Below are 17,613 nucleotides of genomic sequence, written 5' to 3' on the forward strand. Positions count from 1 at the left end.
AGTGATAGGGTTTGTTGGCTGGGATTGTGTGATTTGATTTCTTTCTGAATGAAAGAAAGAAAGGGGGAAAGGGAGAAAGAAATGGAGGAGTTTCCGTTTTTGTGTAAACCGGACGGGTTCCGGTTCAACGAATCATCAGTTAAGAATAATTTTTTACATTTAATTTCATTTATCTAAAATCAAAATATTTTTATTCATTTTTAATTTTTTACATATAATTAATTGTGGGCACCTATTTTAATTACTCCGCAAAAAAAATCTGTATTCATATTCATATAAGATAACTTTTATTTTTGGATAAATTATATGAATAAATTGATTGAGAATTAATATTAAGTAAATATCTTAAATTGAATTGTGTTATATAATTGTCTCATTTGTAACTCAATATAAATCAAAATTTATTAAATTTAATTTACATTAAATAAATGTAATTTATCTTAAAATAAATAAAATTTAAATTAAATTAAATTTAGTTATTTTATCTTTAATATTTAATACATAATTATGATAATTATCTTATCTTTAGAAGATTTAAATTAAATTATTTTATCTTATCTTTTAATTAGTTTGTTAGAGATTTAGAGTCCTATTTAAACTCTTAGTGAGATCATTTACATAATTTTATTGTATCATTTTTTTTCTTATCTCCCTTCCAATATTTCTATTGGGACTTTAATACTTCGAATTTATTAATCTTCCTAATCTCCCAATAACTTCTTATAATACGTTTCCATGGAATTCGTCTCTTCTTCTTTGCAAATCACTCCCATTGAAGAAGAGTTTGAGTTCGGTGATTGCTTCTCGATCATCTTCAATTGCACCAAAAAATTGATCCAAATTATTGAAAGCTCAAATCCAGGTGCCGAGGTTCAGTCTTGTTGTACTACAAGTACAGCCAGGGAAGCAATATTGGTTCCTTCAGAGATCCTATGTAGTGGTACTCCACTCACACACCTCAGCAGAGAAGACACAATCTTGTTACAACAAATCTGTTCTTCACTAAGTGTGTCCCCTCACCTATTAGACCAAATTTTATCTAACATAGTCCAAACTGCAAGAAGCTGTGACTCCAACACGCGGGAGATTGTTGTCAACCTTCATGTTACCTCCTACAATGTTGTTCAAGATTCTGATGCTGAATGCGCCATTTGTTTGGAGAAGTTTGAACATGGTAATGAAGATTCAAGCGTAGAAATTGTTCGTACGAATTGCAAGCATGTTTTTCATGATCGCTGCTTGCTCCGCTGGCTCCGACGCTGTGCCAACTGTGAGTCGCCATATTCTTGCCCATTGTGCCGCAGAATCATATTTCAAAGATGAATAGGTTCATCTTCACCATGCTATATTCCACTTAATTACCAGGCTTACCACTACAACTTCAAGGAACCTTTCTTTTCTTGTGTTCCGTAGGGTTCTTTAATTTGTGTTAATTATGTAGCATTATTATTCTAATTGTTAAAAAAATGTAAATAAATAGTTATTTTAAAAGTATAATTCTAATACTTGTTTTGTTAAATCAGTCTCTGTAATTAACTTTACACAAACAATAAGAATTGGTTGATTTGTCATGTTATTCTGAATTTTATTAAACTTAAGTGTTTTCGAAGATAATTATCAATCGCCTTCGTTTTTCTTTTCTAACATAACAATCCTTAATCAAAACAAGAATGTTAACTCAATTGCTCTTACTAATGGGAACAAGAAGAATAAACTAACAAAAGATTTGTACATTAAAAAAAAATAACATCCAAAACCAACATTAAAAAGTGTGCAATGATTCTTGGCCTTCTTGCTAATTAACTTTTCTATTTCATACACATGTGTGTGTCAAGAGAATTTCGTATGGGTACACACAGTAGGTATAATAATTCATATATGATTAGTTTACTATAATTCGAGACAATTTGAATCCAAAACAATGCAACAACAGTCAAAAGTTTTTGTAGGTTTTTTCAACATGTATGCATGCAACATATAGTTATTGTTAATGAAGAGAAAGTTGTCAAATGAAGTATTCAATTCATTTTCACAGGCATTCTAAACACTCTTATTGAATTCAATTTATGTAGATAATTTATTTCAAATATAAGAATTCCAATGAAAATTTTGTTCAACTTTTTAGAGCTTCTGCATACAGAGATGCTCTTAAAAGAAGGTGTGTTCAACAAGTAATGGAGAAGAAACAAGTTTCGAAAACTCAAGAAGAAATATCTTGTATCAAGCAATATCTTGTTTTTCACTTTCATTTAGGCTTAGGCACCTAGCTTTGCAGAAATAAAAAACTCTCCCTTGAACTAAAGGTTTTGATGTACATTTACTCAACTGATATAATTGAGCTTTTGTTCTTGCAAATTTGATACCAACTTCTAAATATTCTGTGCTCATTTATGTTATATTTGTTCATAAAGATTACAAAAGGTTCTATACAAAACTTGTAAATAAAATGATGCTATCATCTTCCATCATCAAAAGAAATTAGTACTTGATCTCTGATGCTATCATACCCAGCATTTTTATGGCAACTACTATCACCAAATTCACATGTTTTGGATGATGAACCGGGAAGCAAGTAACAAGTCTCTTCCAAATTTTTGTTCCCATTGATCCAAGGCTGTTTTTGCATTAACTGTAATCCCTCCAATTTCATTGCCACTTCCTTCATACTTGGTCTCTCATCCCCATTAAGTCTCAAACATTTTGCCGCAAGAAAAGCAACCTCTTCAATCTCTTGCTTGTTTTCTTCACTCAAAAGTTCGACTCGAACGACTTCAAACAAGCGATCCTCTTTTAGACAGGACAGAAAGTAAAGAGCAAGGCTTCTCTTTTCTTCCGTCCTATCAAAAGAAAGAGGTTTTTCGCTTGTTAGAAGTTCTACAAGTACGACTCCAAAACTATACACATCACTTTTCTCAGTTAGTTGACTCGTTTGCATGTATTCTGGATCCAAGTATCCAATAGTTCCTTGCACCATGGTGGCCAAGGCTTCTTGATCTAGTGGAACCAATCTGGAAGCTCCGAAATCGGAAACTTTTGCAGTGTAATTGTCATCTAAGAGAATATTTGCACTCTTGACATCTCTATGGATAATGGATATAGATGCTGCTGAGTGTAGATAAGATAGAGCACTAGCTGCCTCTGTTGCTATCCTTAGACGTGTGTTCCAAGTTAACAAATTATTCACATTGTTTTGAATTTGATTGTGGATAAAATCAAAGAGGGTACCATTGTTAACAAACTCATAAACTAGTAAAGGAACCTCTTCTTCTAAGCAGCAACCTAACAGTTTCACTATGTTTCTATGATTGATTTGAGATAGAACAATCACCTCATTGATGAACTGCTCTGTTTGGCTCTGATCAACTATTTTAGACTTCTTGATTGCCACAATTCTATTATCGTCAAGAAAACCTTTGAAAACTGTACCGTAACCTCCTCTTCCAAGTATTAAGTTCTCATCATAATTGTTGGTAGCCTTCTTTAGTTCCTCTGATGTGAAAATCTGAGTAATTTGTGAGGATTCTTCTCTTGTAGAGAGTTGTCGTAACAACATTAAGCCACCATTTTGCTTAAAGTATTGTTGTTTGAGTTTGATGTGCTTTCTTTTTTGATGTGTCAAAATAAACAATGAAGTTGCCACAACAACAGCAATGGTTCCTCCACTTGCACCTACATTTAAAAGTGTGTTAATTGCACTATTTCAACTGTTGAAATATTTTCACTATAATTATAAAGTGAAAATTCACGTATAGTTGTCTTTGTGTAAAGTTAATAGCTAAAATCTATTAAATGATAATTTAGTCAAATTTGTCAGATTATTTAATAATTTTTAACTATCAACTTCATATAAAAATAACTGTACATAAATTTTTACTTAATTACCATGCATGGTTAAGATAAGAAACAAAATTATATTAAAGGTTATTAATAGATTATAGATAGACTAAAAGTTTACTTTTTTCATTCTAAAATGTTTTTCACTTCAAAAATTTAATACATTTATTTGGAGATAATTGGGTCTGAATATATTAAAATTTTAAAATAATAGATATTTATAAGTATTTTTTGTTCAAGTTGTTACCAATGAGAACCTTGGAAAGTAAATTTTGCTGTTGACATCCCCGTTGTTCCTTTGTGCCATTTCCAGTTTGACCCTTAGGACAAAAACATGTGTAAGACCCATTTGTATTTATACAATTACTTTCACTTATGCATTTGTGATTTCCTGTCTTACATTCGTCAATGTCTGCAAAGCATCACAAGAGAAATCACACAATTGTCAAAAAAAATATCGGTAATAATACAGAGATAATAATATAAATTTATTTTATTTAATATAATATTCATAATTGTATACATATAACATTTATAATTATATATTTATTATATGTAATATTATTTAATTATTCTCGTGATAATTAAAAAATATAAAAAAATTTGTACAATAACAAATTAGTTCAAAGATTTTTTTTATATTTTTTTATTGTTGATGAAATAAATAAATAATATTAAATATAATAAGTATATAATTATAGATTATATATATAATTAGAATATTAAGTTAATAAAGTAAGTTCTGTTACAATCTGTTTTATTATATTGTCGGATATTGCCATGATGACTAAGCAAAAATTAAATAAATCCTACTCGCATTAAGTGCAAACAAAACGCAAAGCTCAGGATATATTTGACAAGCTTTCATGTATTTTTTTTTCATTTGTAATAATTGAAGCATATATATATATATATATATATATATATATATATTGCAATGGGATGAGCAGAACGGGACACGAACTTATCATCAGAAATATTAAAATATATTGTGTAATTTAAAAAATATTCGCTACTTTCTTTAAAATATAATAGTAATAATCATCTAACTTTTTAAATTAAAAAATATTCAGTACGTACTTTCTTTAAAATATAATAGTAATACTCTAATTTTTTAAAATTAATATATTTTTCTATAGCTTATTAAGAATCTTTCTCCTAGCCTCCAGTTTCTTTAAATTTCTCTTCAAACTAAATTTATGAATATCAACCGTAAAATGTGAAAATATTATTGATAAAATGAAAACACAATTAATTATTAAAAAAAATATTTTGTATATAGAAAAGTATAGATAGACAATAAAAATATTAAATAATGTGAACAATAGATATATCGATTGTTTATTTTACTAGATATACAGATGGTTATTTTAATATTAAAATTTAGATAGTTAATTTGAAAATGTAATATGTCTCATTTTTATTTGATTAGTAATTGTTCATGTTGTTCAAGATAATTATTATTTATCTAGCACTCCTCTTTGTATATTCATCTTATATTATACACCAAGTCAACATATACTTTTCCAATAATAGTTCAAACTAGCAGAAGGATATATGTTGATTTGGTAATTAAAATTAAGATAATTATTCACTTTAAAAAAAATAATTAAAATTTTTTAGATAATTTAACATAATTATTTGATATAATACATACGTGTCTACATAAAGATATCTTTATGTGTTTAATTATCTCAAATTAAATGAGTATAATTAAGTAAATAACACAATTCAATAATCATTTAAAATTTTTTAAAAAATAACTTAGCATTATTTTTTGGTTTTAAAATACGATAGAAAATCACAATTAAAAAAATAAAAAATAGTAAAAATTCACATATAATTTGTCTTTATTTAAAGTTAATAGTTGAAAATCATTAGATAACAATTCAATCAAATACGTTAAATTATCTAACAATTTTCAACTATCAACTTAATATAAAAACAATAATGAAAAATATATAATAAAAAAAACAATATAAAATGAAGTAAATATTATTACCTATGCAACCAATGGGATGATATGGATTTCCTTGATAACCTTCCTTGCATTTGCATAGATAACCATTTCCAGCCTCTGATTCCTCACAATTGGAATTACCCTTACAAACATTGCTACCACTTTTCAAAGACTCTTCACATGTCTCATTTCCAACACTCCAATCAAAAACCACAGCCATCCTCTCATAAGGTAAATTTTCCAAATGGTCCTTAGAAAATGTATAATTCCCATTTTTGGCAACAAAAGCATAGCTACAATTATTGAACCCCAAGGATGTATTGAAATTCTCAAAGCTAAATGCTTGAACCGTGTTGTTCCTCATTCCGGCTGGAATATCCACTTGACAACACCCAATCCCGGCGCATTTTCCGTCGACGATAATCGTCGATTCTCGATAGCATCTCGTTAAACAACCGGTTGAATATGTTGCACCATCGAAGAAACTATTTAGGTAGCCATAAGTGTCACAACCAACACTTATGAACTTGTTGTCCATGCTAGAAATTGTGTAATAAGTGGTTTTTAGCCATGATTCGGTCCCAGCGGTTATGGTGGGACCAGAATCTTTGTCATAACAACTTTTTGAGATCAAAATCATCATGTCAACTTGACCTTTGGTGATGTTTATGGCTATGATTGGGATTGAATCTCTATCTCTATGTAAGGTTGAGTTTGTGCAAACTAGGTTAAATCGCTCCGATAAATAACAATTCTTACCGGTTTTTGATGATTTTCCAATCCCAAATGGATATGGAATTTGAATGTCTCCACAAGAACTTTGGCAGCCTTCTAGAACTTGGGTTTGATTGTCATCCATGGCGGCCGTAACCGCCAGGATGACTAATAGTACCATTAACACCATCGTCACCGGCTCCATCACCGTCGCAAAATTATTTTGTATTTTATTTTCAGGTGAAATTTACACAATTTTTTTATAAATTGGATATAGTGTTGAATTAAGGATAAAATTACACTTTATAATTTGAACCTAAGAGTGATGCTAGGGCTAACTCTTTTATACAGAGCTTTGAATGCTATATGCATGTTGACAAGTTGTTGGCAAAAAGAAACTTTTACATATTTTTAGAGTTTAATACATTTTTAATGCATGTCTTGTAAGCACTCAATTAATATTTTATGAGCTACGACTATGAGCATACAAAAGTTTCTTGAAAATATCGAACACTGACCAGAGAGAGAGTCAATCAAATATGAAACGATTTATAAAATGTCTTTCATCTTTTATGTATATATATTTCAGTGAAGATCAAAAGTTGTGACATCAATATAATGTTAACCAGGACGGCTTATTAACTTTAATTATGATTATATCAATGCTGGAATAATTAAGTGAAGGTGGTGGATTATTCTTAATTGACACCTTAGAATCTCTGCCCTGCAGAAGTGTGTGCCAAGTGAAGTCATTAACAACCTGTTGTGAAAGCTTTTATTTCCACAAGTTAATAAATATTAATTAATATTATGAAATACCTAAATTGTTAGAGAGGTCATGAATGTTATAAGCAATTAAAAATGTGAAAAAAAAACATATAATATATTGTTCTTCAATTATTTTACACTATTAAATACGGATATTTTGTTGAATTATCATGTCTATATGTCAGATATATTTAGAATGCGATACTGCGTATCTTAATAAAATATAAAATAAAAAAATAATTTTTCAAATACGTTTGTTTAAACACACCTAAATATCATCATGTATCAACATGTTCATTTTTGTTCTTAATCTATATTCTTAAAATAAATTTAAAAATACTATATATTATTATGTATTAAAATAAAAAATATTTTAAATATTTATATAATTAAAAAATAAAAGTAGTTAAAATCTTCATTTATATTTTAGTATTGATAAATTTTAAAATATTATTATAATTTATTTAAAAGATATTTTATATTATATATATATATATAAATTAATTATAAAAAATTAAAATTTATGTGTATGCTTCTGCATTATTATTTATGCTTCATAGAATATTACTTTTACATTTTCTGCTTTTTTTTTTCTCTAAAAAATACACTATTGACAATCATTAAGTACTGACAGATTTTTTTGCTGCAAAATTATTTGTCAAAATTACTGATAGAATTTGGTACAAGTTTTTTGTCGCATAATAGAAAAGATAAAATTTCACAAACTTATTACTAGGTTGCTGTATGTATAAGTCAGAATTTGGTACAAGTTTTGAATGGTATCCCCCGACTCGATCCTAGGTTGCTGTATGTATAAGTCAGAATTTAAATTTTCGATAGTTATTTAAGTAGATTTGTGAGTTAACCGCTCAAGTGATCTTTGTTTTGAGACTATCCAATACAAGCCAATCTGCTCTTATCTAAAAAGAGGCCAACTGATCTAAATCCAAACCATCAAGGCCCAAACGAAAAAGTTTACATCATAATGGACCAAATCAAACTAAATAAGCCTCCTAACAAGAACACTATATAAGGCCCAAACCTGAATAAAGACATATATTTACCACAAGGAAGACCCCCTCTCTCTCAATTCAATTTTAATTTTTACTTTTAAAGGTAAGTTAGCGTTCAAGACCAAAAAAAAAAGGGTAGCGTTAGAATCTGTTATTGGTAATTTGGTATTGTGCTATTTTAGTGTGGTGTGAATGTGCGCATTTTAATTTATAGATTTTATAAATCGGTACAATAATTTATTTTCATATTTTTTGAATGTGAATTTTAGTTAATATAAATGGTTTTCCTTGCATTTTAACAAAAGTCTACATTTTTTGGTTAAGAATTACAAAATAATGGTCAATTTGTGCATTATTTATACATTTTGAAAAATGTAGTAGCTAAAATGCATATATAACATAGTTTGGGAAAATAATTGTGTATTTTCCTAAATCCTAATAACAATAAATTAAATGATATAATATTTTTTTAAAAATAAAAGATATATTAGAAAAGGTATTTTATCTCAAATAAACTATTATTTTTATTTATAAAAATTTAAAACGCTGAGAAATATATCCATTAAATCTTCTATAAAAACATTGTGCAACCATAGAAAAAAAAGGAGGGTGAACGAAAGGATTTACTGGTAAAAGGAAAGATCACCCATTTGTTCCACCGGACCAATGAATCATGCCATTATAACTCTACTTTCCTCTCAGCAATAAATTGAAATCTTATAGTATTGGAATTTTATAAACTAATTAAGATGTAGTATATATCTTATAAAAGTTTTTGATAATATTTAATTGAAAAAGACTTGATAAAGAGGAGATGGAACATTAAATCCAAGTACTTTTTTTCTTTGTCAATTTTTAAAACCATCGTCATATTAATGCATATTATATGAGAATCTGACTCCCCTTTTGGACCAAAGGTCTAGCAAGGTTGAAAGTGCAATTATGCCGACACTTTTATAACATCTTCTCTTCCGTATTTAGTTTAGGAAAAATGTTAAGTGTATCGAAAATATCGGTGGTATTCGATTGTTTTAACAGTTGATTTTAATTAATATATATTATATATATTTTTTATAATTTAAATCAATAATTAAAAAAATTATAACACCGATATTTTTAATATACTTAAAATTTTCTGTTAATTTAACCATCCAAATCGATGGAAAAAAGGTTCAGAATCAATGAAACTCCTTTTTTTATAAGGCAAGTGAAGTAATGAGCAAACAAGTTCACCTCATTAAATTAATCAATGACAAATATTTTCATATATTTAAGAAAAAAACTAGAGAAAAAGATAACTAAGATTATGTTTGAAAAAATTAGATTAAAATTTTGGTTATAATCTCTAATTATTAAATACAATATTCCGTCACAATCTCGTTCTAAAAAATAAATGTAGCCTAAAAATTTAAAATAGATTTTTCCAATCAAATTATTTTTTTATTTTTATCTTTGTATTTTAGAGTATTTGTCTTATAATTCTATTTTTGACGTGACTAGATAAATTTTCAAAAGTTTTAAACTTTCATAAGAAGCCAAATTAAAATATTAATGTATTGAATGTATATACTAAAAAAAGTAAATCCATTTTAGAATTAGTAAAAGCAATCTCAATAAATATGCAAATAAGTTTCCTTAATCTTTGGATCTTAGTCATCGGTTTGGTTGAATATAGAATTGCAAATACTGATACTACTGTACATACCAAACCCCTTATTATTCAATTAACATAGATACCTACCATTATTTTTCCTTTAATTAAGCATAATAATTTGCATAGTGTTAAATGTGCATCTCTTTTCCCTCACCTACCACCTTAAGCGAAATTGATATTATTCTCTTCCACACCAATTGAGATTCTTTAGCCCTAAAATAGTGTCCTTTTTCACCAACTCATTTTCCCATTTTTTCTTTCTTTGTACTTATTTATTTATTTAATTATATTATTTATTTATTTTGCTAGTGTTCACCTACTACCTTACCATTTCCATTTTGCTTTAGACGCATGAACCCTCTCAGGCCCTCACGGTCACATAATTATTTTATTTATTTATTATAAATAATAAGTTTATGAGTAAAAATCATTTTGATATAATGAGAATTCATGTACAAAACAAATAAATGACCAAGATTTAACCTAGTTGATAGTTAATTAGATTCATTAAACATTTAATCCTTATTAATGGTATAAGGAGAATCTCATAACGAGGTATGTACTTTCTTAAAAGAAAATAAACTTACATCCTGTAAAAAATTAAAAATAAATGATTTTTGGTTTATTAAAATAAGAGTTAATAGTTAATTTAGTCTCCGAAAGTGTTTCCGATCTCCATTTTCATCTTCGAAAGTCAAAATTAATAAAAAACGTTCTTGAAAGATACCTTAGTTGATCACGTTCGTCTTTCCGTCATCTCGGTTGCTGACAAGGCAAACGGCCGCTTACGTAGCCCGTTAACTTTCAAGGTGGACAACGGCAGGCTGTAGGACGTTGTTGCTGACAAGATAAGTTTTGTTTAAGACGTCAAATTAGTCCTTCGAGTGTATAAATCCTAATCCCAATTTGCACGATAAATACATCGCCGTGATCACTTTCGATGGCAGTAGAGGTAAGTAGGAGGTGTAATCCCTGGGTGGCTGCATGAATGGAGACAGGAAATGGTGGTTGCGGTGGCGGTTTGTCACATACATCGCACGACAGTCATGGATCTACTGTTTCGATGCGAATGAGGAGGGTGAATGCTCATGATGGATCATGTTTCTGTGGGCTGAAGACTGTGATTAAGAAATCTGGGACAGCAGATAATCCGAACAGATTGTTCCATGCATGTCCAAGGTACCAGGTGAGTAATGGTAAAAGAAGTTAAAGCTTTTTCATGTTGTTATATGGTGTTGGGTGTTGTCTAATTTTTTTGTTTACTCCCATCTGAAATTGCAGAAGGGTAGTCACTGCAATTATTTTAAGTGGGTTGATGATGATGAATTTGAAGCAGTGGGTGTATGTGGTACAGAGAAAGATGCAGGAGCTGATATGGAGGTTGAAGGTGAGCATGATGAATGGAGGGTGAAGGTGGCATGGAAGTTGGACACTTTGGAAGCTGAAGTTAGAGCTTTGAAACTGCTAATGATTTTGCTGTTTGTAGCAGTTGTGATACTTTGTTGTTTCTTATGTACTTCTAAATGAACCCAGTTATCCTCTATGAACATGTATTGGTGTATTGAAGTTGTTGATATGAATGGGAGTAGTTATGTGAAGTTGGAAGCAATTCCCTATCAAATGTGCATAACTTTTAAAAAAAATTAGCAATTAATTCTGTGTCTCTATTTGCATGAATTATTTTGAGACATAAACAAAATCAAGATAGTAAGTAATCTTAGTAGTAACTTGTCATTCAAGGCTAATTGTCTTAATACATAAATATCACAACAAAGTCATAAGGTTCTTAACTGACAAATACATTGTTTATAGACTAAATTACCACACACGAAAGCAACAAACATAATGTTGTGTCATACACAAAATGAGTCAACCATAACACATTCCTAACAAATCAAACTTTGTCATCGGTTTTCCTTGGAGCCTTGAAGCCTAGAGTAGGCACAAAGATCATGAAGTTGGCCAGCCGCTTAGCAGTTCCAGAACTTGTCCCTTTAATGGTTTCAGTAGAAACAACCACATATCCAGTTGCAATATGCTTAGGGGAGGATGTTAACCTTGCTTGTCTTTTGATCACTTGCAACTTAGGTAGCCTACCTATCAATTGATCCTGCATGATCCAGTACCAAATAGTTAGTTACATGATTAGGCTACTGTCAAATTTTTTTTTAGGAGTGAGGAGTGATGATACTACATGTAGGGGTTCTTGGGTTGGTGGAATGCATTCCGAGTCACTGCTGTCAATCTTTGACTCAGGTTGAGTTGGTGATGGAAGTGAAGGCAAAGGTGCCTCAACTTCTGTACCAATATCAGTATCAGTTGGGGCAGCATTTACTTCGGGTTCAGCACCTTTTGTAGCAGGGGTAACAACCTCACCATAGTACATGCACCGGATTGGGTTGTATTTTCTTTTCATTTTTGTCTTTGACCCACTCAGTTATTCTTCTTTGTCCCTTCTTCGCTTCTTTGTTGGCCTCCCAGGTTTAGGCTTCACTGGGGTGGGACGGGTGCTGGATGTGGTGTTTTTTCCCATAGGTCCTGCCCCTTAACCAGATTCACATTGAAAGAGTAAGTACGCTTATAGGCTTCCATCTTTAACCACTCATGGCAATATTCTTCAGGTCTCTTGTCATTCTTATCTTGTATTGTCGATATTGCATGCATACATGGCATTCCTTTCAAGCCAAACAAAATGACACAGTAAACATACTATCATGAATAAAGACATTGTTAATTAAGTAAGAGAAGAAAGTTGTTACCTGTAAGTTGCCAAAACCTGCAGGTGCATGTGTGCTTGCCCAGGTCAACCACCATATTGGTCGGCCAACCATGCACTTCGTACAACTCCTCTTTTTCATCACCAGACCACTGAGGAGCCCAATGGCGGGACAGCACTATCATAGCTTCCAACCTACTTTGCTGAACAGGAGGGATAATTCCTTGATAGTTTTGCAACTTTTTCCTGTTATCAACCATACTCTTCATGATGATTCTTCTAACTTCCTCAACCAGGCTCATGATAGGCTTACTCCTTTCGTGTTTGATCTTTGCGTTGAATGACTCACAGGCATTGTTGCATATATTATTGACTTTCGGAATCTCACTGAAATGCGCCTTCGTCCATGCCTCTTTTGGCCATTTATCAAGATACTGCCAAGCTTTTTCGTTGATTAACTTAACCCTCTTCATGTTTCTATCAAATTTAGATCTTGTCATTGACCTTGCACATCCCCACACAAGGTCTTTTAACTCACAACTACCCCACTGTTTGGAGAAATTGCGCCACAAATGCCACACGCAAAAGCGGTGGTGAACTCTTGGAAACACTTCCTGCATAGCAGGGAATAAACCCTGCACCCAAATGCCAAACATGAAAAGATAATAAATCATTTCAGTCCCCAACACAGAAATCATTAAATCAAACTAGTCCTTTAAAGAATATTGAGTAAATCAAAATAATCCTTACAGAGTGCATTACCTTCTGCATATTTGATATGAAACACCATTTATTCTCTCTGTAGTCACCTAGATCACTGTGAAGCAGTTCAAGAAACCATTGCCAATTATCCTTGTTTTCCACGCTGACAATGGCATAGGCAATTACAAAGATGTGATTGCTAGCATCTTGTCCGCAGGCAGTCAGAATTTGTCCTCCATGTAGTGTCTTCAGAAACGCTCCATCTAGTCCAATTAGATGTCTACAACCCGCCTTAAACCCCCGCTTGCAAGCATCAAGACACACATAGAACCGATAAAAAATCGGAGGACTCTCAGGCATAGGGATCACACCAACTTGCACTCTAGATCCTGGATTGCTAGTAAGTAACTCGTTTGCATAATCCCAAACTAAACCATACTGGGCTATCTCATCACCCTCTACAATTTTCCTAGCAGCTTTTAGTGCCCTGGTGATGCATGTGTTATTACTTTACACAGTACACTTTCGGACAAACCAATCATACACCTCTCGATGCTTCATAGTTGGGTGCTTTCTAAGCTTCGGTAGTAGCTTGCTAAGTGTCCAGGTTTGGGTTGCAGCACTATTTTTCATCTTTCTAAGGCAGGTGTGATTATCAACTAGCATTTTAATTTGTCAAGACAAGTCTTTACTGTTACAAGCACAATAAACCACCCATGGACAATCGTCTGATTTACAAACAGCTCTAACCCTTACTCTATCATTCTTGGTAAATAAAATGTTTCTGTCTCACTGGATAGTGTAATCCCTAGTGGCTTGTATAAACTCAGCTTTTGATTTGAATGTCATACTAACCTCAAACTTCAGGTTTCCAAATTTGGTTTTTTCATTATATTGGGGATAAACAGTTGGTGTCTCCTCATCAGAGTCTAACTGCTTGCCAGAATCCTCTGAATGCCATGAGTCAGCATCTGAGAAACTTCCAAGATCATCATCATCTTCTTCTGCATCTACCAAATCATAACATGGAAGACATTAAAATTTGTCCAAATGAAATATTAAAACAGTAGCACAACTAAAACCCCCTGAACTTACCAGATTCAGAGCTTTCTTCATCTTCGAAACCCTCATAACTTGAGTCATCGGTGTCAATTTCTTTATCCGCTAGTTTAGACTTAGGAGGCCTATGCTTTTCCTTCGTTTCAGCTTTCTTTTGCTTTCTTGGTGAATCTTTTTCAATGTCACTATCACTCTCACAGCTGTATAAATTGTCTCCTAGAACTTTCGGAGGCTTGTACAGCTCATCTTCAGTACTCTCATACAAGTCATGAGAGTCAGAATCTTCTTCCTGGATGGGACATTCTCTTACAATTCTTCCAGATATTGTTACTCTGCATGCACTGGTATTTCCTTTGTTGTTATCACTTTCTGGGTTCTTGGCTAGTTGAGAGGATGTTTTGGAATGATATGGGGCTGTCTTCCCCTGAATGTTGGTTTTGGTTTGTTGAGGGTGGACTTTTGTTGATTGCAAGAGAGTCTTTATGGGATGAAAGGTGGTCTTTAAGGCCTGATGTGTTGGTTTAGTGGGCTGAGAGTAAGGCTTATTGGGCTTACTGGGCTGTGAGGCTGGCTTTGTGGGCTGAGAATTGGGCTTATTGGGCTAAGATTTGGGCTTATTGGGCTGTGAGGTTGACTTAGTGGGCTCATAAGTTGGTTTCTTGGGCTGAGGGTGGTTCACTGTGGGAGTCTTCACAGGTTGGGAGTGGTGCATCTTGGCCTGAGAATTAAACTTCTTCTTCTTACTACTTCCTACTTCCAGAAGAGCTACACTTTTCCATATGTTGTCCACTACACAAGGTTGTGAGATGCAGTCCTCAAAGTATAGGTTGATCAAATGTTGGTTCCTCCTACAATCCTTGCACATTGCAATCAAGTCAGCATCTGTCACCAACTTCTTCAATCCAGTTGGAACTCCAGAAACTTTCCACCAACAGTTGCCAGCCTTAATGTATCCCAACTCCTTATAGTAACCCTTTACAAAAAACACATCAAGTGTGTCTCCCTCAACACCCATCAATACCTCTGTATTGTCAGGTTCATAAACCATGTCTCCATCCTCACCAGTCCTAAACAACCCACCATGGTGAAAAACAAACGTCATGGGAGGACCCTCCATCTACAATGACAAATACGAAAACATCATAAACAAACATGACCACCAACAACTACTCTGTATCAATCACCACCTAGTACACCCAGTTGGTACCAATCAACCATTAACCGAAAAAAAATGCAACAGAACCATCACTAAATTCATACATCCCTGACTACCGTCACAGAGTCATACAAAGTAACACAATCTCATACACAAAAATGCTAAAACAACACTAACACACCCTTCATCACCCGAAACCCTAACTTAAATCAGACGAACTTTAACAATACACCACATCACACAATAAGCAAAAAATCATCTTATGAGTTCAATCCTTACCTCTCAACGTCTCAATACCTTCTTTTACTAGCAATCCTGCTCCAACATAACATCAATTCTGCATTCAATGGCCAAAGCCTCTCTACTGTAATCGTCCAGCAAGACTAACGATCTTTGTCGCGGTGGTGCAGAGCTTCCGTCAAACGCTTAGGGCATACCTTGTGGGAGACGACACGTTTTGGAGCGAAAGACAGAGCGATGGATGATATGAGATAGGGGTAAGGCATCGCAACGTTTGAATCCCTCTTCAGAAGACAAAACGGCGCCGTTTCAATGCTAGTAACGCATTCCACCAAAACGACGTCGTCCTGCTTCTCTGCTACCTTGGAAGTTAACGGGCCACGTAAGCGACCGTTTGTCCTGTCAGCAACCGAGATGACGAAAGGACAAACGTGATCAACTAAGGTATCTTTTAAGGACGTTTTTGATTAATTTTGACTTTCGGGGACAAAAATGGAGATCGGAGACACTTTCGGAGACAAAAGTGACTATTAACTCACTAAAATAAATGATCGAAGAGAGCTAAAAAATATGTTATATTATTATTTAATTGCATATTATTATTAAAAAATAAACTTATTTATATCTCACTTTTATTGCTACTTAAATAGACAAATTTTTAAATAGAGGTCTAATTTGTGGCGAATTAAGTCTTGACCTATCAGATTAAAAGATACTGTGAAAAAATTGATATTTTTTTATATTAATTAAATATATGTGTAATATGTGATTATTGAAAATTTGAATTTTTTTTATATGACGTTATCTTTTTTAATTGATATTAATCAAATCGGACGATCTGATTTGTTTAAAGAGGAAAAATAAACTATAAATAAGATCGGGTTCGAAAATAACAAAATTAAAAAAATCCGATTTTAATGTAATTTTTTTTATTTTAAAAAACACAAATTAAACTATCGGATTTGATTTTTTTTAAGTTAGACAATGTAAATCGGACAATATAATTTATGAACATCACCATATAAAGAAATAAGAGTAATACACACACATATATATATATATATATATATATATATATATATATATATATATATAGTTACTAAAATTAGTGATTAGTATAAAATATATATTAAAATATAAATATATATTAAAAATAAATTAAATTACACTTATATTTATATACAAATTAGTAACTGATTTTAGTTACTAATTTTAGTATACAAATAATATTTTAAAAAAAAAATCGATGTCTCCAATTTCCGTAAAGATCATAGCAATAAAAATCACATTTCATGACTCATCTTTTTACCCACTTAAATAAAGTCCAGTAAAAATAATAAACGACTTAAATAGTCATATATATAAAAATATCCAAATGATATAAAAACATATATTAAAATTATTAATTAAAATTATTTTATAAAAATGTACAAAATTTAATTTGTTAATGTAATTATTATAAAATAAAAATAAAAATATTCAAAATTTTAACATGTATTTTTAAAATACATATAAATTTGGCTCATAAAAAAAATCTTTTTTAGTCAGATTTTTTCCCCCAAAAAAATCCTCTTATACTATTAACATGGATTCAAAGGCAGAGGAAGCCACGGGGAACAAAAATCTTTGACTCGTACAACTTCAGAATCTAGATTGCATTTGTCAGTCAGCATTAAACACAATTACCACCACAATTATCTCATTTACTAATCCAGTGTGTGCTGCGCAAATACCTCAAAAATTTCAAAAATAATAAAATTAGTAGAATAGCCTAAGTATACTCTAATCAAAATCTCA

General features: G+C 31.6%; 2 protein-coding genes across 2 annotated transcripts; one reads left to right on the top strand and one right to left on the bottom strand.

Annotated features, from left to right (window-relative positions):
* The first annotated feature begins 735 nt into the window (after positions 1–735).
* On the top strand, positions 736–1,323 carry LOC140180315 (uncharacterized). The gene has a single exon (XM_072220784.1). The coding sequence runs from the start codon at positions 736–738 to the stop codon at positions 1,321–1,323; it is 588 nt and encodes a 195-aa protein (XP_072076885.1).
* A 1,132-nt stretch (positions 1,324–2,455) lies between these two features.
* LOC112805957 (putative wall-associated receptor kinase-like 16) lies at positions 2,456–6,698 on the bottom strand. Its single transcript, XM_025848272.3, has 3 exons — positions 5,837–6,698; positions 4,082–4,246; positions 2,456–3,669 (listed from the first exon to the last, which is right to left on the bottom strand). Exons 1-3 carry the CDS (start codon positions 6,696–6,698, stop codon positions 2,456–2,458), a joined length of 2,241 nt encoding a protein of 746 aa, XP_025704057.3.
* Positions 6,699–17,613: the final 10,915 nt, after the last annotated feature.

The sequence above is a fragment of the Arachis hypogaea genome, chromosome 16 (genome assembly GCF_003086295.3).
Source record: "Arachis hypogaea cultivar Tifrunner chromosome 16, arahy.Tifrunner.gnm2.J5K5, whole genome shotgun sequence".
Classification (NCBI taxonomy): domain Eukaryota; kingdom Viridiplantae; phylum Streptophyta; class Magnoliopsida; order Fabales; family Fabaceae; genus Arachis; species Arachis hypogaea.